General features: G+C 37.4%; 3 protein-coding genes and 1 pseudogene across 13 annotated transcripts; 2 read left to right on the forward strand and 2 right to left on the reverse strand.

Moving 5' to 3' along the window:
* Positions 1-3,229, forward strand: LOC109842931 (receptor-like protein 12). The gene is made up of 3 exons (XM_020411857.1): positions 1-845; positions 933-2,183; positions 2,314-3,229. The coding sequence occupies exons 1-3, from the start codon at positions 26-28 to the stop codon at positions 3,159-3,161; spliced, it is 2,919 nt and encodes a 972-aa protein (XP_020267446.1). The 5' UTR covers positions 1-25; the 3' UTR covers positions 3,162-3,229.
* On the reverse strand, positions 3,815-16,072 carry LOC109842927 (annotated as a pseudogene).
* LOC109842929 (DNA repair protein RAD50-like) lies at positions 7,478-14,138 on the forward strand. Of its 10 annotated transcripts, none has more exons than XM_020411847.1 (7): positions 7,478-7,655; positions 8,152-8,262; positions 8,396-8,624; positions 8,941-9,124; positions 9,197-10,014; positions 10,518-10,607; positions 13,753-14,130. In XM_020411847.1, the coding sequence occupies exons 1-5, from the start codon at positions 7,650-7,652 to the stop codon at positions 9,336-9,338; spliced, it is 672 nt and encodes a 223-aa protein (XP_020267436.1). In that variant the 5' UTR covers positions 7,478-7,649; the 3' UTR covers positions 9,339-10,014; positions 10,518-10,607; positions 13,753-14,130. The 10 variants fall into 10 exon arrangements, 9 of the variants coding, with proteins under 9 accessions (XP_020267436.1, XP_020267435.1, XP_020267439.1 ...); XM_020411846.1 differs by lacking the exon at positions 13,753-14,130 and adding an exon at positions 11,125-12,000; XM_020411850.1 differs by lacking the exon at positions 13,753-14,130 and having other exon boundaries at positions 9,197-9,581; positions 9,905-10,014; positions 10,518-10,738.
* On the reverse strand, positions 12,012-23,119 carry LOC109842930 (trihelix transcription factor ASIL1-like). 2 transcript variants are annotated; one of them, XM_020411855.1, is made up of 2 exons: positions 22,368-23,119; positions 12,012-12,495 (listed from the first exon to the last, which is right to left on the reverse strand). In XM_020411855.1, the coding sequence occupies exons 1-2, from the start codon at positions 22,765-22,767 to the stop codon at positions 12,455-12,457; spliced, it is 441 nt and encodes a 146-aa protein (XP_020267444.1). In that variant the 5' UTR covers positions 22,768-23,119; the 3' UTR covers positions 12,012-12,454. The 2 variants fall into 2 exon arrangements, with proteins under 2 accessions (XP_020267444.1, XP_020267445.1); XM_020411856.1 differs by lacking the exon at positions 12,012-12,495 and adding an exon at positions 17,424-17,539.

A 23,552-nucleotide genomic window follows, 5' to 3' on the forward strand; every position in this document is an offset into this window, starting at 1 on the left:
TTAAAATATTAGTTAGTTAGTCAGCATGGGCATCGCAACACTTGGTCGGCTTCCCCATTGTATGCTGCTTCTAATAGTGTCGCTGCTGCTGATCCCGTCCGCATGCGCTGCTGCTCGTCATACCAATACCACTGTCGACTGCCTCCCATCTGACAGGTCTTCCCTCCTCGACTTAATTCGTGGCGTCTCCTTCGTCAAGGATTATTATTATCCCTTCGAAGATCGCGGCCCCCCGGTTTCATGGAAACCTGGCTCCAACTGCTGCGACTGGGAGGGAGTCACTTGCGACCCCAAATCTGGCCACGTCAGCGGCCTCGACCTCAGTAACCGTGGTATCAACGGCACGCTCAGTGCTAGCCTCTTCAATCTCACCTCCCTCCGAACTCTCAACCTCTCCTACAATCTCTTTCAAGGGCACTTTCCTCAGGTGGGGTTTGAGAACCTTACACAACTCACCCGTCTCGATCTCTCATTAGCCGGATTCAGTGGTCAGATTCCTGTCGGCATCTCTCTCTTAACCAACCTCATCTCCCTCGACCTCAGCGTTGCAATGGTCGACTACACACCTGACGGCTTCTTCTGGGAATCATACTACCTCAGCAATTACTCACAACTCCGCCATCCAAGTTTCCGGACTCTAGTTGGAAACCTTAGCAATCTGAGGGATCTCCGTCTCGACGGCGTCGGCCATCCAAGTTTCCGGACTCTAGTTGGAAACCTTAGCAATCTGAGGGATCTCCGTCTCGACGGCGTCGACATGTCCTCGAACCTAGACTGGGGAAGTGCTTTGTCCACCTCGATGCCTCACCTTCAAGTGCTCGGTTTGAGATTCTGTAAACTCCCAGGTAAAGCTGTACTTCTTTATCTAATCAGTTTTATATTCAAGCATTATTTCCTTATTTATTATATAGTATATATATTTGGAGTCGCAGGATTGTTGCCGACAGACATCTTGACATCACACCCCAACCTGACTCTTCTCGACCTATCGTGGAATGAGATGCTTTCTGGGAATCTGCCGGATTTTCCAAGCAACAATGCGTTGCGAATTTTGCGCTTTTTTGAAATGAATTTATCCGGGAGTAGTATACCAGACTCTATTTCGAATCTCAAGCACCTGACTACTCTGGATTTCTCGTATTGTGGTTTTACTGGGATGATACCATCTTCCATCGGGAATCTTACCCAGCTCGTATATTTAGATCTCTTGGGGAACAATTTCACGGGTCCGATCCCCACTTCTATCGGAAATCTGACTCATCTCATATATTTAGTTCTGGGTTATAATCAACTTCAAGGACAGATTCCAACATCCTTGTTTAAGCTCTCAGCCCTCGGCTACCTCGAACTATCATCAAACGACTTTAGTGGAACGGTGGAGCTCGGCATGATAAGAAACCTCCCGAACTTAACATTCCTCGACCTCTCTCGGAATAATCGATTGTCTATACAAGAAGTTAGTGGCATTAATTATTCCGACACCTTTCCCAGGCTTAGTTATTTAGGCCTGGCTTCATGCAACCTCATCAAAGTGCCTGCCTTTCTAAGACATCAACATGAACTCGAAACATTGGACCTTTCTGATAACAAGATTGGCGGCGGAATACCAGAATGGATTTGGGGATTAGACGAGGGATATCATTTGAATCTCTCCATGAATGAATTCACTCATTTCGAAGGCCCACATATTCTCTCTTGGAAACATGGTTTTACGGCCTATAGTGCTCTTGATCTCCATTCAAACTCGCTTAGGGGACCAATTTTTCTTCCCTCGACGTCGTTCCAATTCATAGATTACTCAAACAATAGCATCTCATCTGTTATCCTGACTAACATTTCCTCCTATCTTTTAAACTGCACTCATCTTCTGCTCATGAACAATAATCTTACTGGAGAAATCCCAGCATCCATCTGTGAAGCACACGATCTCCAAGTCCTCGACTTGTCTAACAATAGTTTGAGTGGCTCAATCCCGTCTTGTCTATTTGATGTGAAATCTCTTACAGTCTTGAATCTAAAAGGGAACCAACTTCAAGGGGCAATTCCTAAACATTTTAGTAAAGGATGCATGCTGGAGGCATTGATCCTCAGTGACAATCGTTTGAAAGGTCCAATTTCTCAAACTTTGCTCAATTGTGGGTCGCTAAAGGTTTTAGACCTTGGGAACAATCAGATTGTTGGAGGTTTTCCAAACTTTGCTCAATTGTGGGTCGCTAAAGGTTTTAGACCTTGGGAACAATCAGATTGTTGGAGGTTTTCCATCTTGGTTGGGACAAATGGTTTTAGACCTTGGGAACAATCAGATTGTTGGAGGTTTTCCATCTTGGTTGGGACAAATGGTTGACATCTCTGTCCTAGTTCTTCGAGGAAATGCACTTCGTGGGAAAGTCAAAGTTACAGAAAGTCCTGAGGCAAATAACACATTTTTAAAATTGCAGATATTTGATCTATCTTCCAATCACTTCAATGGAAATTTGCCTTCAAATTGTTTCAACAATCTAAAGTCCATGATGAGTTTCTCCACTATGAATCTAAGCATAACTGATAAAGACAGTTATAACTATGACGCTTTAGTCATAAGTAATGGGAATGAATATTCCTTTCAGAGAATATTATCGATATCATATACATATATGGATTTCTCAAACAACAGTTTTGATGGTAATATTCCTGAGGTGATCGCTAAACTCCAAGGCCTTCACATGTTGAATTTATCAGGAAATTCTCTCACAGGAGAGATTCCTTTAGTAATTGGAAACATGAAGCAACTTGAAAGAGTGGATCTTTCTGCAAACCATTTGTCTGGACAGATTCCTCAAGAAATGACTTCTCTCACATTCTTAGCTTCTTTAAATCTTTCTAGCAACAATCTAACAGGAAGAATTCCTCAAAGTAACCAGTTCAATACATTTTCGAACGCTTCTTACCTAGATAACGATGGGCTGTGTGGAATTCCATTATCAAAGCAATGCAACAATGAAAGCCCAAATCAGACAAGTGCAGTGCAACCTACATCCTCTGACCATTCATCACCGTCAACCTATATCATTGTACTTGCGCTATTAATCGGCTTGGGATTTGGAGTGGGATTTGCAGTGACCTTTGTGCTTCGCAATGTGCAAATGAAATTTTGGAAAAGGCAAAATACTACCAACATCTAGCTATTCGTGAGCCCTTTTTTGATCTCTCAGGTTTTCATGGTTTTTAAATATAAATGCCCCTTTTTTATCTTTCAGCTTTTCATGTTTTTTAAATATAGTTGCTGAAGCTTTTTTAAATATAAATGCCCCTTTTTTATCTTTCAGCTTTTCATGTTTTTTAAATATAGTTGCTGAAGCTTAGATTGGATACGAAGAAATAAATAAAATGGCTTGTAGCTCACTACAATGTGTCTATTGTGTTCTAATCTGAGAATCATTGTTCATAATGCAGTACGCATAAAATAAGTGTGCTGGCCACTTTCAAACCCCAATCATTTAGCACTATTTAAATCGTTGATGTTTGGAATGGGTATACTTTCCTTCAAAAGAATGTACACATCGCTGTGATTTCTGTGCTCTAAAATGTTACTTCGACAATTTTTTATAAATGCTAGATGTTGGCATTATTGGATTTGGATCCTCTCGTCAATAATAATTGCCTTTTGATTTTGATGAAAGCTCACAGTTGATAATGTTAATAACCAAAAGCAAGTAATTTGCTAAATAAACATCCTTTGAATTTGAGAGCATAATTTTCATAAGCTAAACATTACTTTTGAATTCGAGACCACAATTTTCATAAGCAACAGTAGATGCACTCTCAATGTCTGCTTTACATTTTATGCTGTCTCATAAAGAAAGACCAACATCATCAAATCACCATTCATCTTATTCACAGTAATAAATCCAACAATTATAAAGAATCCTCATCCAGAATCAATCAATACTTCAAATCCCTTGAATATCGTTAAAAAAAAGGCTTTCAAACATCACTATGTATTACATAACAAACATATGAAACTATACACCTGTATAATATTTTCTCCGACTTATATATACAGTACTCCGTGCCCAACAACTTTGTCTTCAGCGCGTGTTCACCACCCACAGCTTGTATCTATGTACATACAAATACACAAGACAGGGTCCAATCAGTTTCACATCAGACAGCCTCTTACAAAGCTTCATCTAGAGCTCAATACTACCAGATTCCTTTATGCTCTTACCCAATCCTTGCAACACAGAAATTCCATCCAAATAATCAGGACACAAATCAAGGTCAAGCATTTTCATGAGAGTATCTGAAGCATCCAAATAATTCCCTCCTTTAACATACCCTTGAAGTATCCATGAGAAAGTCTTCTTCCTTCGACCAGAACCCATAATCTTAGTTATGGCAAGCAATCTGTTAACAGCACTAACTTCCTTTTGAGACGCACAAATGGCTAGAACAACATCACAGAGTTCTTTGTCAGGCTCTTTGCCTGATAGCTTCATTTGCCATAGCTCGTTCTCAGCTTCCAGCCCTAATCCAGCACAAGTGTAAATTGCGAGGAGCTTCTCATGAACTATACCGGCAGTTACAGAGCTTCCTTATTGGACTGCGCAATTTGATAATCGTACTCCATAGTTTATGATATCGGATTGATATTTCTCGATATGATTTGTATTCTCATCATCGAGTACATCAATAGAGCCTGACTTCATTGATGCCTTTAACTTGTGCAAAGCTTTTGAGAACTCTTTCTGCTCTTTGACTAATACAGTTAATGCAATAAGTTAGCCATAAGCATCAGGGTTCAGTCCACACTCCTTGACTTCGATTACTAACTTGACAGCACCCATGTAATTTCCATCTACCTGAGAGAATTTAAAGATTATCAAAGAGCCGGTTAATTCGGAATTTTTCTACCCAGGTAAAATCAACTAAAACTTAACAATTTATTCAGGACGGAGATGGAATAAAATGGCACCAAGTTACTCATCGTTCCTTGTTTATAAGATTTAACTTATCTCCTCACAGCAAAACGACAGTCATCATATGATTAAATGGATAACAATGTGAATAAATGGATAACAATGTGAACATATTTTACTAAAATCATTAGTCTTGGTCCCCTACCTAGACTCATAATTTGGTACATCAGCTTTATTTAATTTGGGTACATACAATATGGTGGAGTACTGATTTTCTATGCAATTGAACATGCCACTTAATGCATAAGATAGAGTGCATGTAATACTTGTCCACATTCATTTATCATATCAAACAATATGGTAAGCATGGATTTAATATGGAAAATATTAGTAGAGGTAGCTCGAAAAGGTCGAAGATGCAGAGAAATATAAAGGTGACTAAAGGTCAAATAACAAAAGGGTATGCTTGTCTTCTTCTTCAACATGTTCAAAATATTTTTAGATATATTTTCAAAATCAAATAAGGTAATGGTTCAAGATCGTTCATGGAGTAGCTAGGACAGTGACCTGAAATATCTGCAATGTGCTGTTAGCATCAAATGCAATTCCAATGAAAAATACAAATGTGAGAGGCTGTTAAAACTTCTAAATCAACATACAAATCAACTGCAAAACGTAAAGAATATCAACCTTAATTTCAAATCAATAAATGCATACCTTCAGTAGCATTAAGTGCTATCTCCAAGTGGTTCTTATCATATACCGATGAAGTATGATATATGCTTGTGTTAGTCCATCACCAAAATATACAGAATATTCTCTTAAATCAGAAACAAATTAGCTAGTATAGAAAATAATTTATTCCCTACAAAGTAAAATGTTGTGACACATAAGTAAAAAAGAACATGCAAAGAAGGTCGACAAAAATTTAGGTTGTGTCAAAGATATGCTCCCTCAATCCAACCATTAATATGATCGTCTGTTATGGTTTTCTTTTTACATACTTTATTTTAATTAAGCAAGGAGGCTGGAGGTAGGTTAAGAGAACTTGGCTAGAATGAAATTAGAATAATATGAGTGGTTTATTTAATAAAGAAGATGACCCTTAACAGAACAGAATCGAAGAATATAATTCATGAATCAACCCAAAAGATTTGGAAGAAATGCTCTGTTGTTTATCATTATTGTCGCTCTTTCCATTTGAGTTATGTTGAGCTACATAATCTAAAATTTCTATAATACGTCAGAACCTGATTTTTTTCTTCTGATATAATATCCTAGATATTTTACTTGGGGATTTGCTCCTGCAATCAAATAACTTAGGAATAAAAATAAACACAAGGACAATTCTATAGTCAATTATAAGTACAATGCTTTATGGATCAAAATATATGACAATCGAAAAGAACATATGCAAAAAGTAAGTGTTTAGGAAAAGGAATGATATGATAGACTTGTGGATTTACCTTAAACGATAAGGTAAGAAATAAGTACATTTGTTTCTATTAAGGATAAAATGAAAGAGAATTGATTAAGAATTTGAGATAGTCTGATCATGTTCAACACAATGTTCAAAATAGCAGAAGCACTGAGCAAAGTGGTAGACCATTTTATAAAGCGAGGTGTAAGCTTCAAAGCATAAGGCGTAAGCCTTAAAAGTTGCGTATATAATTTTAAAATTTTAAATGCTATAAACATATAGCATGTAGTGACGTAAAAATTTACTATAAATACATTCAGGTCATGATTAGTAAATAAGAATTAAATATGCTAAGTATAGCGCAAATTATAATAAACTAAGCTACATGTATAAGATATACACTAGTACAAAACAGAACAGTCCAAATGGTTATTAGAACCGTTTGGACAAGTGAAAATAGCCCAAACGGTTGAAACCGTTTGAGATAACAAAACCCAAATGGTTGGAACCGTTAGGACTGTTAGGTGATCCCAAACGCAATCGGCAAATGGTTTAAACCTTATGGGATGTTTAGCAACAATCCGAAGCGCTCGGCGGCCTTGTTTGGGATGTTTAGCCCAAACGGTTTAAACCGTTTGGGTGATTTGGTTATTTTTCTTTTCTAAAATAAAACATATCTATTTCTCCATTTTCTTCCTTAACTAAACCCGCTTCCCCCCAAAAATTTCCCCTTCCCCCCAAAAATTTCACCCAAACTCTAAAATCCCCGCGTCCCTAACCCCAATCTCTCAAATCCCTCGTTTCAATCTACCAAAAATCCACCTCTCGTCTTCATCACCATCGTCATCTCCATCCCCTGAAATCCCTCTCCGACCCCGACCGCCGCCGCCAGCAACAATCCGAAGCGCTCGGCGGCCTCAACGACAAAGAGGTTGTCCGCAACTACTTCAACAACACTGGCTTCCAGCGCTGGCGCAAGAATCTACGGCAAATCCACCGACGGCGTCAACAAGGTCCAGCTCGACATCCGCCTCAGCCACTCCAAAACCGTCGAGAAAACCCTAGAGATGCTTAAGGATGACGGGCCCCTCGTCGGCGTCTCCGTCTTTGACGCTGGGTGTGGCACCGGCAGCCTCTCCACCCCCCCCACCCTGTCTCCGCCAGGTTCGCAATGGTCGCCGAAGCCGAAACCAAAGCGGCCGAAGCCTTGAGCTCCTCCGCTGAAGCCACAGTGCCGAGATTCGAGGTGAAGAAGCTGGACCAGCAGCTGGAGTCCATGGTAGAGAGAGAACAGACCCAATAACCCAAATCAATGAGGCCCCCTTCCCCTTATGATGGCACTTGAATTTATTTGGATTCATGACCCATTTGTGTTCTTTCCCTTAACAATGAAGAATAAATGTTCAAATTTTTGACGTGGGTGCTTTTATATATCAGATAATCTTTGTGAAAATTTATTGTTACGCGTTGGAAAGTAAGAGTTCAAGGTTAAATGGAATATCTTGAATTTTTTTTGTCTTGGTAGAGCATTTTGCTACCGACAGGCTTTATTTATAATGAGGGTTTCCAAAATTATTGTTTGGGAAATTAGTCCTGTTTATTTGTGTTTTGACTTGGATTTATTTCTACAAGTTCATATTGACTAGTATAATTTTGTGAGTCTTTTAGCGATTCTGTTCAATGTTGAATTTTCTTCTTTGCGATCGATTTTTTGATATTTTTTTATAAAAGAAATTCCATGCATTTGAATTTCAAGCCGGCTATTTTGTTATTGTGTTCATGAATGTTGATCTCATACAATATGATCCCACTTTATCTTTGTGTGTTGTATAGTTATACAAAAGCTCTAGAGGTTATAAAAAAGCTTCACAAGGATCACACGAGATAAAGACTTACAAGTTGAAATTAGAGAATCTTCAAACTCTGAAGGATGCGGCTCATAAGGTTGTATTCCTTTCTAACATGTTATTTCTTTTATATCTTTTTATTCTCTCATATCTATGACCTTAGTTTTCGTGTTCTATGTTCATTTATTATTTTAATATATGCTAAAATAGAACTAAATTTGTTTATCCAGCTCCGGGATAGTATATCCCAGGAGCAGGAGAAAAGTGAATCCCTAAAAGCACAGATTAAGGAAATGGAGAGGAACATTCAAGGTGTAGAGGACAAAATCTTACATACAGAAACTACTTTGAAGGAATTGCAGAAACTCTTAGACCAGATTTCAACGAGTACTACTGCGAGAAGCACTTTATTTAAGCTGCAACAGACACAGTATGTTGCCCTTGCTGAGGAAAATGAAGGTCGGCTAAGAAACCTGACCTTTACATATTGAACATATACAAACATGTGATTGTTGTACAAACGTGCGAAATATTTATTTCCCTTGTTGTTTATTCTCATTCTGTCCATTTGAGGTTTCCAACAGTTTTATGAGTTGTTCTTTCGATTACTCTGATATTGTTTGATAATGGGGGCAATGATTCTCATTCTTCTGCATCTCCATAGGTTGCAATACTACTAGCTGTTGCTTTACATGCATTTATCTTTTCAGTAGTATGCATGTTAAATTTTTTGTCGGCTTCTTCAATGACTTTTCTCTTCTTTCATCTTTTTTAGATACTGATGATGAGTTAAAAGAATGGCAAAGCAAATTTGAAGAAAGGATCGCATTACTACAGTCTAAAATTAGTAAGCTGGAAAGAGAGATGAATGATGAAGAAACCAGAAGTTCCACATTTTCACAGACAATTAATGAGTCCATGCGAGAGATCGGGAAACTTCAAGCTAAAGCTGATTTAATGTGCCGCTTCTATGCTTCATTGGTTTCACATTTACCTTTTATGATATGCAGTTGACATTGCATGTATCTCAGGCTCACATATCATCGAGGCATGAACGTGATTCAAGGATACAAAAGATTATTGGTAAGCATAACCTTGGGTTTCTTCTTGATGCCCCTTTCAGCGAAAACGTGGCTGCCAGCCTCACAAATAGAATTAAAACAAGATTGTTAGATCTTGATAAGGACTTGCATGACAAAAAGGTACATTTAGTCTTAAATATAATTTTCATCTAAATATTTTCGGCAGTGTATACAACTGTACTGCCAATGCAATCTAGTCATTGATAGCTCATGATACTTATTAATTTCCTTTTGAAGTGCCTGTCACAGTGCTGCTTTTGCTTTCTATCTCGTAAAATCAGTGTTACCCAGACATAGGACATGAGTGCCATGTGGTCAAGAAGTCGAAAGGGAAGTATGTTTATGTATACAGATTACAAGAAGTGAAATGGTTCTCCACAGATGCTTATCCTTTTGTTTGCTTAACGGTTTTGATATGCATGGTTACGTTTGAGTTTTAACAATTACAATGTGAATTTATTTGATATATCTTCCTAATCTAGTGTATTTTACTCACCGAGCCTATGTTTTTTTCGTTTATTACTGGTAGATGAATATGCAAAATGACATTTTAGTTTCTCTTTGGGTGCTTATTTGTTTTGATAGTAACAGTTACATGTTATAATCCGGGTAGATGTTTGCATGTGATGTTTGTATGTATTTTTTACACTTGCGTAGGGGCCGCCATGCATCCAAACTTACTGAGGAGGAAGAAGATGAAGAATATCTCAAGGAAGAAGATGGTTTGGCTGGTACGAGAGGGATTCGTCTGCTTCTGCAACCATCTTGTAAGTGCTACTCTGTAATGCTAGCAGCTGATTGGTTCAACTTATTTGTGTATGCAAGCATTTTTTTTTTCACCTATCCATGCGGTTCAAATGTTAATATATGTGGGCTGGTCGGGTGCCACTCAGTGTAGGTTTTTAATGAGAGTGTTTTGGTTGTCAATACTGCCCCTGAACTGACAAATTATCTAGTTTTGAATTTCATATCCAAACATAAAACAGATGAAAAATTGATGTCAAAAATCAAAATCTAGCAATTTGTTAGGTTCATATGTTTGGGGCAAATGCAGTCTTGACTTGCATTCTCTTATCCCAAGTTTTTGAATATTAATTTTACTTAATGCCTACTAACTGGTGACAACTGTTCAATTAAGGGTTCTTTGAATTTTTCCATAACTAAAAAAAATCTGAACAGTTCATATGAGTAGAGAAGAGGTCTCTTATTTTTGCTGAGAAATAAAGAAATTCCCCCTTGATAATGTTACACTTTCATTGCAAGTATACAGGGGAAGATGAGAGACTATCATCTTGCTGGATTAAATTGGTTAATACGATTAAATGAAAATGGCATCAATGGCATTCTTGCTGATGAGATGGTAAGTCATGATACATGCTTAAAATATAGGTTAGTTAATTGGTTCGCTTAAGGCTTGTTAAGGAGTTGATAAATTGTGAGGTTAGTTATTATTATTATTTGTTCCATTGCATATCTTTCAATATCATTTTATGGTTTCCTTTGCCTAAAAATTATGTAGGGTCCTATACTAGTTTTGGTTAAGGCATGTTAAGGAGTTGGTAAATAGTGAGGCTAATTGTTCTTTCAGCTGCATATTTTTTTCAATAACATGTTTTGTGGATATAAGTATTGTCGTATTGATGGGAATACGGGTGGGGAAGATCGTGATGCTTCGATTGAAGCCTTCAATCAGCCAGGAAGTAAAAAATTCATTTTCTTGCTTTCAACAAGAGCAAGGGGGCTGGGGATTAACCTTGACACTGCCAATGTGGTTATTCTTTATGACAGTGATTGGTAGACATGTTTTTCTGTATTTTTTTGTCGTTTTACTATTTAGCACAGTTCTCAATATGGTGTCCTATTGTTATTAATCTCAGGAATCCGCAAGTTGATCCGCAAGCCCAAGATTGTGCACATAGAATTGATCAAAAGAAAGAAGTGTTCCGGTTTTGCACTGATTTAGCTTTACTAAATGAAGTTTACTGACTCTTCTTATGTTAATGTGAAATCTCTTGTAAGTTACTGTCATTTTCCCCTTGATATCGCCGTACACCATTGAGGAAAAAGTTATTGAGAGGGCATATAAGAAGCTTGCTTTTGATGCTTTAGTTATTCAATAAGGCAGATTGGCCGACCAAAAGTGTAAGCATTTTATGATCTTCTATGTTATTATGAATACATTAACTCTTGACTAATGTCATATATTTTAGATAGTTATTGCTTGACTAATTATTTCTGACTTGTACCAAAGGATGAAAACAAGGTGGACTTTAAGAAAATTGTTAGTGAGAATTGGATTGAGCCACCCAGAAGGGAACGAAAACGCAAGCAAGTTTATAATAGTGACCATTCGTTCTGAAGAAATCTGATAGTGAAATCTTTGTATGCAACTCTAACTGATCCTCATGCTCCCATGGAGTTGCAAACTAACTATAATCATATATCATGAGCAATTATAGGAAGTTGCAAGGATCATGAAAATGCTCTGTTAACAGAAATGTTAAGAGTTTTTGATGAGAACAAGAATTGAAAATCTTCCATACTAGCTTAGTTTTAATTTTTAAATTTTGAATTTTTAAATTTTGAATTGTTGTTTAATTTAGTAGTTAATCAGTGAGAGATTTGAGGGATTCTGTGAGATTTCCAAATTTGTAATTTTTTTCTTTTAAAAGGATTGCTGTAATCAGAATGAAAAATCATTGAACGAATTGAAAATTGAAATGAAAATTGGGTTGGCTTAATTTGGGTGTGAAACCTAGAGCCCCTATGCTCTCCTCTCCTCCATCGTTCCGATCAGCCACCACCCCATCTCCCCGTCATCACTCTCTCTACAGGCCGCAAGCCCCACTTCAAGCCGTCATCGTCCCGACTTCCCTGCCCCCCTTCAACAACGAGCAGCCTCCACTCGCCAACACCCCTACTCCCCTCCACCTTCCAACAGTCCCGACGACCCCCTGATCTCCGTCACCTCCGAACAGCCTCACCGACGACGTCCTGCCCTTCGCCCGCGCCATCATGTCGTCCACGTTGTCGTTACGCCACCCTCAGCCCACCGTCGAACAGCCACCGCCATCCCAGGCACCTCCTCACGGCGCCCGTCGACATCCAGCGCCACCCCAACCCTGCGGTCCCCTCCTCCCTGCTCTCCCTCAACCGTCGACAGTAGCCATCGTTCTTCGCCCTCGAGCAGCCACCGTCCACCTCTCCTCAGATCGAAGCTGCACCGAACAACCGTCGGCTTCCCTTCCCTGAGATCGAAGAAGAACAGAGATCAGAATATATTGATGGGTTTGTTGATAAGTTGGGTTGTGGGCTTCACTGTAGAAGCTAATGGGCTTTTGGATTTCTCTCAACATTTCTGAATAGTAATTCACTGAGGTTTCGTTTCTCTCAACTCAGTATTTTTCCGTTGATTTCAATTTATTAGTTAATTGCATGAGTATTGCATCTCTAAATTCTTATCATATATTCACTGCTTAAATTAAATTTGTGAGTTGTGAATAACTGAACATGTGACTGTTGAAAATTTGATATTGATTTTAGAACGTGTACAATGATAATGAATACTGCAATTAAATTGATCGGGATTGGAAATATTCATCACTACCAATGTTGAAAATAGCGATAACGCATAGCGTAACGCTTACCTCCGGTTAAGTTACAGTAGCAATAACGCATAGCGTAACGTAGGTTAAATAATTTATTGTTATTTAAATAATTTATAGATATATAACATTCAAAATAAAAAAAATATGAATAATCATCGCAATTCTCAATTTCACAAATCAATATATCATCACAATTTTATAAATCAATATATCATCAAAATGAAAAAAAACATTTCATTCTCACTCTCATTTTACTTATCAATATTTCACAAATCAATATATCACAATTTACAGTATTTAATTTTCATATACTTGAACCAAATTATAACCTAAATATAGTTAATTTTTTACTGTTAATTAACTTAATTTTACAGTAAAATAGTTACAGTAATTAAGATAACAAATTAAAAGTATGCAACTATTCCGTTCCAATTATTTTTTACTGTAGCTGAAGGAAAAAAGGAAATCATATATTCACTGCTTAAATTAAATTTGTGAGTTGTGAATAACTGAACATGTGACTGTTGAAAATTTGATATTGATTTTAGAACGTGTACAATGATAATGAATACTGCAATTAAATAACGCGTTTTTTTCAACATTGATCACTACTTATGCAAATCTTATTAAAATCCATCAGTCACATTAGTTGTTTTTAAATTATTTTCCTACCGAATATCATTTTTTTGGCGAAACGGTGCGTTGTTCGAATTAAATCGCTGATTCGGACAGACCCCTTGTCTTTGTTTTGCATCAGTTTTTTTTCATAATATGATAATTCTTTTGTTTGTATATTATCACTTTACCAATTTAGAATTTCATCGAACTGAAGTATTCCTTCGTGTAGAAGAAAAACTCAATTATCTCATTAATGCTATTACATGTTTCATTTTGTAGGCAAAGGATATGTTAGAGAAGACCTCGAGTGCAGCCATTACATGAAGAACTTTGATGCTGGCTCTCGCATTTCTATATTATCTTTTTCTTGTTATTTGAATGGATATTAGAGACAAATATATAAAATTGGATGCTTTTTATTGTGAGATATTAAGTAATCATTGTGTATGTATATGTTTTATCTTTAATATTATATTATATATTTGAATTGGAATTTCAGCACCTTTTGAGACATTTTTGTGTATGTATATGTTTTTGATTTCATTGTAAGATATTGAATAATCATTGTGTGAGATGTGTATATTAAATATAAACAGGTAGATAAATAAAATAGTTAAAATTTAAAAAATATTAAAATACACAGTCCAAACGATTACAACCGTTTGGCCGAAAATTAGTCCAAACGGTTGTAACCGTTTGGACAGAAATCTGGTCAAACGGTTGCAACGTTTGGACAATATTACTCTGTCCAAACGGTTATAATCGTTTGGGATTTTGCCCAAACGGTTGTAACCGTTTGGGCGACCGTTGGGGTAGACTTTTCCCCAACGACTTTAGCCCAAACGGTTCTTTTTACAGCCCAAACGGTTGTAACCGTTTGGGACTGTGTTTTCCCAAACGGTTCCAACCGTTTGGGCTGTCCTGTTTTGTACTAGTGATACATGTCTTATTTCCAGTCAGATGGTCATGCTAAAAGATACATGCGCCTAAAGTTAAATTTCCTTATTAAAGGGAAAATCCTGGTGGGGAAAGAAAATAAAAAGCTAGGAGCATTTTAATTTTAGCCAAATAATCTTTATATCCTCCTATATTGTCTAAAACGTGCGCTTCAAAAGAGAAGTGCTTCATGGTGTTTGTGGAGCGCACACTTTAGTTATGCTTTAAGTGATGAGGCATAGATTCCAAGGGATAGCTTCAGTTATGAGATTTGAATCTTTTATCATTCAAAAAGTTTCTAAGTGAATTTCAAAATGCCTTTCCAAACACTAGTGCCACATAAACCACATGCATCATGAAAGGTAAATAATAATTAATGGAACATGAAGCACTAAAGGTAGGCATAAGTCAACTTGGTGAAGCTACTAAGTAGGATATTATAGTGATTAGAAGTACATAGTCTAAGAAATGAATAGAAGAATATGATTCATGTAGGTAACCCAAAAATTTGCGATTGATTGTTATTGTTGTTGTTTCTATCAATAATTGTGTCCATATCATATTTGGAATTTACTTTGCAAAGCTCAAAATAAGGAAGATAACTCAGCAATGAATCTAAATCGATGCATAAGCAAACTCACCATCATCTTCCACGCAAGATACCCAACCGGCCCACCTCATCCCTTATCCCCATCCCCACCAATCACATACCCTCCAACTCCCCCTCTCCTCATCACACTCTTCACAAACTCCACACCCACCTCCTTCTTTCCCCTCTCCCAATACAAACTCACCACCTTTTCCACCATACTAAACCCCAGCTCGACCCCAACGCACTCCATCTCATTCAAAAGCCCCACCACTACATCAACCGCGTGCTCGCCCAAAACCAACCTCTCGATCCAACCACAAGCTATCGAAACCATCAGCTCCATCGTCTCCCCATCGCCCCTGCTTTCCTTCTTCAACCAATCGAACACTTCCAATGCACAGTACGAGTCCCTTCCTTCTTGGGAGAAGTAGACCAAAACAAGCTGCAGCTCCCGAGATGAGAGCCGTTCGATCATCTCATTGAGCACCTCGGAAGGGTCTCGAGCCATTCGCTCGAGCTCTTCGATGGCTTCAAAGAATCCGTTGGTCATCTCGGATTCGGACTCGCTCGTGAGGATCCGATCGAATCTGACCGATTTCGGCGAAACCCTAACGAATCTGGTGGTTTTTGAAGCCCTAAGACGAGGGAGGGGGAAGCGGAGACGGAGGTGGAGAGAGGAGCTGAACGGAGAAGATAAAGCCATTGGAGTTCTATTCAGTTCATGGCATTAGGGTTAGGGTTTTGAGTCGAAATCCAGTGAGATTTTGGGAGTGGGAATTTCGTCGAGCGTTTTGTGGGCGATTGGATTTCGTCCGCGGGAGAGGAGAAGACAAAAGCAACGTGTCAGGATCCGGAGATTTCTCACTGGTGCACTTTAATGACGATAATGGCACTGTGGTTTCGATGTAATTACGAAAAAGTTTGGAGCAGGATTTGTTGTGGAGTTAAGGGTATTTTTGTCAGTAAGGAGAGTTGGATTAGACGTTAGGTTTAGATTACTCTTGTATTAATTATTGTTTAAGCAGTGTAGATGAGGAGTTAAGTGTAAATTCGTTGCGTTATTGCACACCGTCAATAATCCTGATTATTAAAAGATTAAAGAAACCCTAGTTATTTATATGGGTTTTCCCCCGCTAAATTGCACTTCAATACTATAAAGTTTCTCAGTTTCGGCGTGTGTGTATCATAAACCGGTTTTTTTACAAATAAATAGAGTAAGTCGCTTTTAAATTAACATGTTAGTACTTTCGATTATACAAACGTGAAAATTTTTACCAAAATATTCTCATATAACATTAACCTGTTAATTTTATAACTTTCTACACCATTAATATTTGTCAAATTTATATTAAACGTATATCATCTCTATTTTAAAATTGAATTAAGTTATGTTTTAAAAAAAAAAAGACTTAATAGCACATTTAACATAAATTTTAATAGTTATAAAGTTTTAAAATTAAGAAACATTCGGGTGAACATTTTCATGTTTGCATGATTAAGGGGACTAGTATGTCAATTTCAAACTGACTTATAATATTTATTTGCCAGAAAACCAACTCATGGTACATAAATGTAAAAATAGGAAACCTTGTGATATTTAAGTGCAGCTAATAAGCCTTTTTTCCCGCTAAGAAACCATCTACAAAAAGTCTAATTGTATAGAAAAAAAAAAGAATAGCCTTAAAATTATCATATTCAAGATACGTAACTTGCATCTTAACTAGACCTAAATATTAACAAAATCAGTCACATGTCTTGAGCGTGAACGGGTAATTTTGGATTTTTAATAAAATTTTTAACTAGGAGGAAGTTGATTGCAACACAACCCCACTTTAAACGTTTATACATAAGTTGAAATTCAGAGATGTTTTTGTGTAACTACCGTGGTTTCTAGAAATCCCTATTTATGTTCCTCTTGTGCATGGATAGGTAGAAAGTGGTAGTTCTAGTGCACTATATGTAGACATATTCTTTTATCGGTAAAATACAAATACGTAAATTAACTGTATATTCATTAGACTTCTCTAACACTGAGACGTTTCGTTGCATGCCGTTTAGACTTCTCTAACACTGAGACGTTTCGTTGCATGCCGTAGTTCAATTTTCTGCTGAAGTGCGGATGACAATCCTAGTAACAGGATCCGAATATATAACATAATTTTCTCAGTTAATCCCAACGGAGCTCTTCTATCACGAAACTAAAATTTTATATATTCAGCCGTGAAATCTGGTATTTTTAGATTTTTTTTTTTTTTTTAAAAGACAAACTTTGATAACTAGAACGGGGTACGTGACCAAAAATATAGCAAGCAGTGCGTATCATACGTCATTCATATATACTGATTAATAGACACCAGCAAATGCTTCACTGCTGCTAGAGGTAGAATATCATACGTCATTCATATATACTGATTAATAGACACCAGCAAATGCTTCACTGCTGCTAGAGGTAGAATTTAGCTCGTAAGCTCCTAAAAGGCACCAGAACGCATGGACAAAAAAAGAAAGTGCTCTGGATTTCGCCCTACAATCTTCTCCCTGTCAAATGTATGTCAAATATGTGCCAATTAGATTTGAGAAAGCTATGGTATCTGTGAAGATAAAACGAGGCATCTACATTCTTTTTTCATTGTTATGATATGATGTATAGGTGAGCACAAAGCCTTTATTACGAATCTTTTGGATCGGCTATATGAATATTACTCTATCATTAATTTCCTTTAGGGTTACCTTCTCTATTAAAATAACCATAACAAGGTCTTTCTTGAGTTGCTTCCATCACCAAAAAACTAACAGGACTCGAATAAAACCAGCTCTGACAATTCTGTCAAAATCTGAAGGAAAACCAATCCACAAAACAAAACAATCATCATCAGAAGATAAATATACGGAACAAGCAATCATCAGAAGGGCATTTACCACATATTCCTATGCATATGTAGCCATGAACAGCTAAAATAAATCCCAATCAGGCTACAAGTATCAAGTTAAGCAGCTTATGTTGGTTGAACAAATATGGCCCAGTGACTATGATGGTGATGAGGGTAGCCCTCTTACAAAGGAGGTCCTTGAGTTTAAATATGGCCCAGTGACTATGATGGTGATGAGGGTAGCCCTCTTACAAAGGAGGTCCTTGAGTTTGAAGAGTTTGTCCGGAATTATTTAACATGCTATACAAGGAAAGGATCTCACATTCCTTAACTCTCTTGAATACCATTAAATGGATTTCCATATATATCCTTATTACCAGTAGGGCTTCTCATAATTATATTGATGCTCAACTAGTCTAAAAATTCAGCCTCTCACTGGCTTATACAAATCCATGTATAGCTCACATTGCAGGAGGAAGAAAGATATAAATTGCGCAAGCAGTTGCACTAATATCAACCTCCTTGGGCAAAGTATTTCCTTCTTGACTGACTTTTTTAGTCATAACAATTAATGATTACCAAGAAGTGTTTGGCGCCATAACGGATGTGCTCAATTGAAATGTGTCAATCTTGACCTCAACAGTGTGCGTCTTAAGTTTACAACGGCAGACTAAAGTGTGTGTCTACTTCTTGCTCAGTTTTCTCATGGGATATTTCTTCTAACAACACAAGTTTGCCCTTCCCTCCCTCTTTAATCAATATTTTCCCAAAGACATCAAACAAGCTCAAGTTCTCTGATAATTACTTCCAAATTATACTTCAATTAATTGGTGATCTTCTTGATGAGTTGCACGGCTTAAGATTCTCTTCTAAACGGGATTCCTAAACAGGTTATCAACTTTCAGGACTCATTTTGGACACTACAAGCACCTAGTCATACGCTATGGGCTTACTACATTTCGATCTCTGATGAGTGATTTATTTCAGTGATATCTCTAGCACAGTAGCACTTCATTCGAACATAATAATCTACAACTCATCATGGAAAAAAACACATTGCACACTAGTATTACACACCTTGACTTGAGTGAGCATCTATTATATGCCAAGTTCTCCGATGTTGCTTTGCTCAACTACAAGTTGTCTATCTGGTGAGCATCTATTATATGCCAAGTTCTCCGATGTTGCTTTGCTCAACTACAAGTTGTCTATCTGGATCGTGTAGGTAAGAATAGCAATGGAGTTCTCCGATGTTGCTTTGCTCAACTACAAGTTGTCTATCTGGATCGTGTAGGTAAGAATAGCAATGGATAATTGAAAATAGAAGTTATCTTTAGGCCTGTGCGAAAGACTGTAAAGGCTCTAAGGGGATCAGTGGAACTCACGAGGATTCAACATCATTGTCGTTCCTCACTACGCTAACCAACACAGACACCTTACATTGGTCAATTGAGGCCCAATGTACTTTTCCATAACTTAAGCAAAGCATTAACTTCTTCCTCTATCCTCAAACTTCCAGACTTCTATAGGCATTTTCGCATTGAATATGATGCTTAACAAGGCAGCATTAAGGCAACATTGGTGCATAAGAGTCATCCTATTGCTTATATCAGCCAGTCCTTAAAAGTTAATGGCAAACTAGACTCTGCATACGACAAAGAAATGTTGATCATTCTTCTCGCGGACAAAAAAGTGATAATACCTATATATGGTCAATCATTATACTATACTCACCAACTACATACCTCTTACGTATATACTGGACCGGCATGATTCTTAAAACATCATCAACATCATTATATCACTAAGCTTCATGGGTTTTCTTATGTGATGAAGTAAAAGAAAGGGCGGACTAACAAGGTTGCCGACACTTTTCTCTCCTACTTAAGGAATCTACTATATTCTCTCTTGTCATAGCCAAGGCAGACTGACGGTTAGCTCTGAGATGCAAACTACTGATTCCTTCTTCATTCAATTTAATGATCAACTATTCCAGCATTATTTCCTTCCGCCAAACACCACCAAGAAACATGATATCTTCCTCTACGAAAACAAGAGTGATGGCAAGCCCGACTTCTGATATTCATTTCTCTGTCATTTATGAGATCCATGACACACCACCGAACTCTCAGGGGGGTCATTATGGACTTCAATGCATCATAAATTCATAATAGACCAGATACAATATTTGGCGCGAGACCAAGCCAATGTCAAAGTGGACTTACCATTTTTATCATAACTTTCCTCATTACTCATAAGGAATCCTCTTGGTTCATGTACTACTTTGGTTATCATCTTTTTAGAGTTTGCAATCCTTGGATAGTTTAAGACTAAGAAATGGCTCATCTATAACTATACTACTCTAGAAAAATCTTAATAAGGGTAGAAGGAATGTTGGAAGTTCACGATTCCGTAGTTGATTTTTTAGGGAAAATTGTGATTGGTTTCGGGAAAATTGGTCAATTTGAGAAAAAATTGAATGGAACGACTCTAATAATAATAAAAACTCTAAAGCCTCCAATAACAACCCTTCAAGAATAGAAATTTTCAACCACAAGTACAAAAAAGACATTAAATACTAGAGATTTTAAAAGTAAGGTGGTTTTTTTTTCAAATCATAAAGTACTTCTATTAATGCTAAATCTTGGAATATAATATTTTAAATATTAGTTGCAATGGTCAAGATTTGTTGAAGAAGATTTATAGGGAGTTGACATGAGAAATTCTTTTGATATTCAAATTAGTGATGTATAGAATGGTGTAGAAAAGAGAGAATAAAGATTTAAAATCATCATAGCAAAAAGTTATGTTCATTGTTCACCACATAAATAAGTAAAAGATACATTTTAATGTTTAAAATATATTAATAAATTAAGAAATTAAGAAATAATATTATGCCCAAGTTGACAAACAGCCACTCCTATAAATTATGAAAAATGTTTTTGCACAGATGTTTTGTAATATAAATTACTTTTAATAAAATATTTTTGTATTAATTTCTTTGAAGCTACACTAATATAGTTTCTATTTCTTATATCGTGCACATTATGCATATGCAATTAAACTAGCTAGATTAAAAATTATATTCAACTTGTCAAAGATGGACCTAGCTAGTGCCATTCTTTTTTGGCAAAACTTTAGTGTAGGTGCCTAATGTTTTAGCCAAAATTTCATACGGCTCCATAGACTTTGAAAGTCATTGACATAAGTATTTTTAAATTTTTTCCGTTAACAATTGCTGATGCAGCAGAAACTTTTTATCTTTTTATTTTCTTTGTTGATTGGACTGCCTTTTCTCTCTCTCGCTCTCCTCTTTGCCACATGGTCTCTCCCATTTACATAGACCGGAATTTAAATGGTAACTCTCTTTGCAGCCCCTATTCTCAAACAGAAGAACACCCAAAAAAATTGCTCCTTTCTCCAAAATCCTAAATCAACAAAAAGGCACCCTTAACCTTAAAAATTCACACCAAGCTAAAATCACACAGAACACCCAAAAGAACATTCTCTCATTGCTTCCCCACCCCCACCCCCACCCCCACCCTCTTTTTCTTTGATGTCATAATGGCAGTCCTTCTCCCACGATGATAAGTGGACATGTTATCTAAACTAAAGCTTGCACTCATTTCAATTTGGAGACAGGGGATTTAGGATTCGAGAAAGGGGATTTAGGGTCTGAGAGGGGGGTTTCTTTAAATGATAAAGGGGATTTAGTGTTTAAAAAGGGGTTTCTTTAGATGATAGAGATAATGGGGATTAGGGATTCATTCTGGTCTATTTAAAAAACAATGAGAGAGAGCTGTCCACTAAGTGTCCAATCAGTAAAGAAAAAGGAAAATGACAAAAAAAAATCATGCCACATAAGCAATTATCAACGGAAAACTTTAAAAAGTACTTAAATTGATGATGAGATTAATGTTAAAGATCTCTTTTGATGACAAGTTTAAGAACATAAATGAAATTTCGCTAAAACACTAGGGGACTAAACTTAAGTTTTGCCTTTTTCTTTAACGGGAAAATGCGATCAGAGGACTATGATAGGATCTATGTGGACAATCCTAAAGCTTTGGGACATATCTACATTAATGTTTCCAAAATTCAAATCCCCTTTCCTCATTTCTTTCATCTAGTCATCCTCCCCATCTACCTTATCATTTCTCAATCTATGCTCTTCCTACCATCACATTGAACTCGATAATGTTAAGAGAAACATAAGATGAGAAATACGTACATGCTCAACTTAAATGCTAATACCTTTGTGCCAATTCCTTTTTTAAGAAACACTATGATCAATCTAGCAAAAAACCAATTCACATCACATATTGCAATCAAAGTGCAAACCAATTTCTTTCGGTGATATCAAAAGCCAGTAGCAAAAGATATTAGCATTCCTTACTAAGGCAAATCATACACAGAGGCAAACCATTGAAGCTTAACCAATCAATCCCAGGAAGCATCCAAGGAGCAAGAAAAACATTAACGGATTCTGATCTCACCTAACCGAGAACTGCTCTTCTTCCTCCGCTTCATCTTCATCCTCTCCATCTCGAGCTGCACCTCCATAAACATCTTCATCCTCTTCAACTCCAACTCCTTCACAAACTCCATCCTGTGCCTCTCCAGCTCCATCATCTGCTGCTGCTTCGCACTCTCCACCCTCTCGTAAACCCCCGCAAAATTCACAATCGCCCTCGCAAGCTGTCCCATTTCTCCTCCTCCTCCTCCTCCTCCCCTCTCCCTCTCGCATCCAACCAAACCCTCCCATTTCCTCTTCTCACCCCCTCGATCCTCCCCCTCATCACCATCCAACTCTTTGTCATTCTCGCCTAACAGAGCTCTCACTAGACGACTCCTGTGGCCCAAACCTCCAAGATCCACCCGAAAATCCACCCACATTAGAGCTAGAACTAGGGTTAGGTTTTCGGGGCTTAACCGTAAACATCAGCCTCGGACGCCGAGGCGGAGAGATCACCGGCGATCTCTTGCCCGCGGACGACGAGCTGGGGCCCATGAAAGCATCGAACTTATCAAAGAGAGGCCACTGAGAGGTCCCCGGGGGCTTCGACTTCTCAAGCTTGTACTTCTTCTTCACCGTGTCGATCCTGTTCCTGCACTGGACGTCGGTCCTCCTCGGTCGGCCGAGGAGATCCTAGCGGTCGTTGACGGCGTCGGCGACCTCCGACCAGTCGCTCTGGCGGAGGTTCCCGCGGTTGAGATGGAGGTAGCGCTGGCCTTTTTGTTTTGATAATGTTTTAACAAATAATTTATAACTAATATTGTTTGTCTAGTGTTGGTGTGTTTTTATTTATCGTAGACAAACAATGAGTTGGAGGTTGGATGAAATTGCGGCATAACGATCACATCAAATGAAGGTTGGCGGAATATCAGTATGAAGCCAATGCAAATAAAGTCAAGATCTAAGTTCAAGCTTCATCAGCAATGTTCACCTAGAAGAGCTTCATTGAAGATCACAAGTTTGGGTAAATAGTTTAGGTGTTATATTATGTGTGTTTAATACTCTAAGCTCAATATCATATACATACACATATTATTGGTTTCCATGTATATATATAGTTATATATATATACACATTTTAGTTTTTGATTTTCATGTTTATATAAATATGAAGTTACATATTTCATATTTATTGTTTTGTTTTGGTTTAGCTTTGTAGATATGAA

Source organism: Asparagus officinalis, chromosome 5 (genome assembly GCF_001876935.1).
Source record: "Asparagus officinalis chromosome 5, Aspof.V1, whole genome shotgun sequence".
In the NCBI taxonomy this organism is placed as follows: domain Eukaryota; kingdom Viridiplantae; phylum Streptophyta; class Magnoliopsida; order Asparagales; family Asparagaceae; genus Asparagus; species Asparagus officinalis.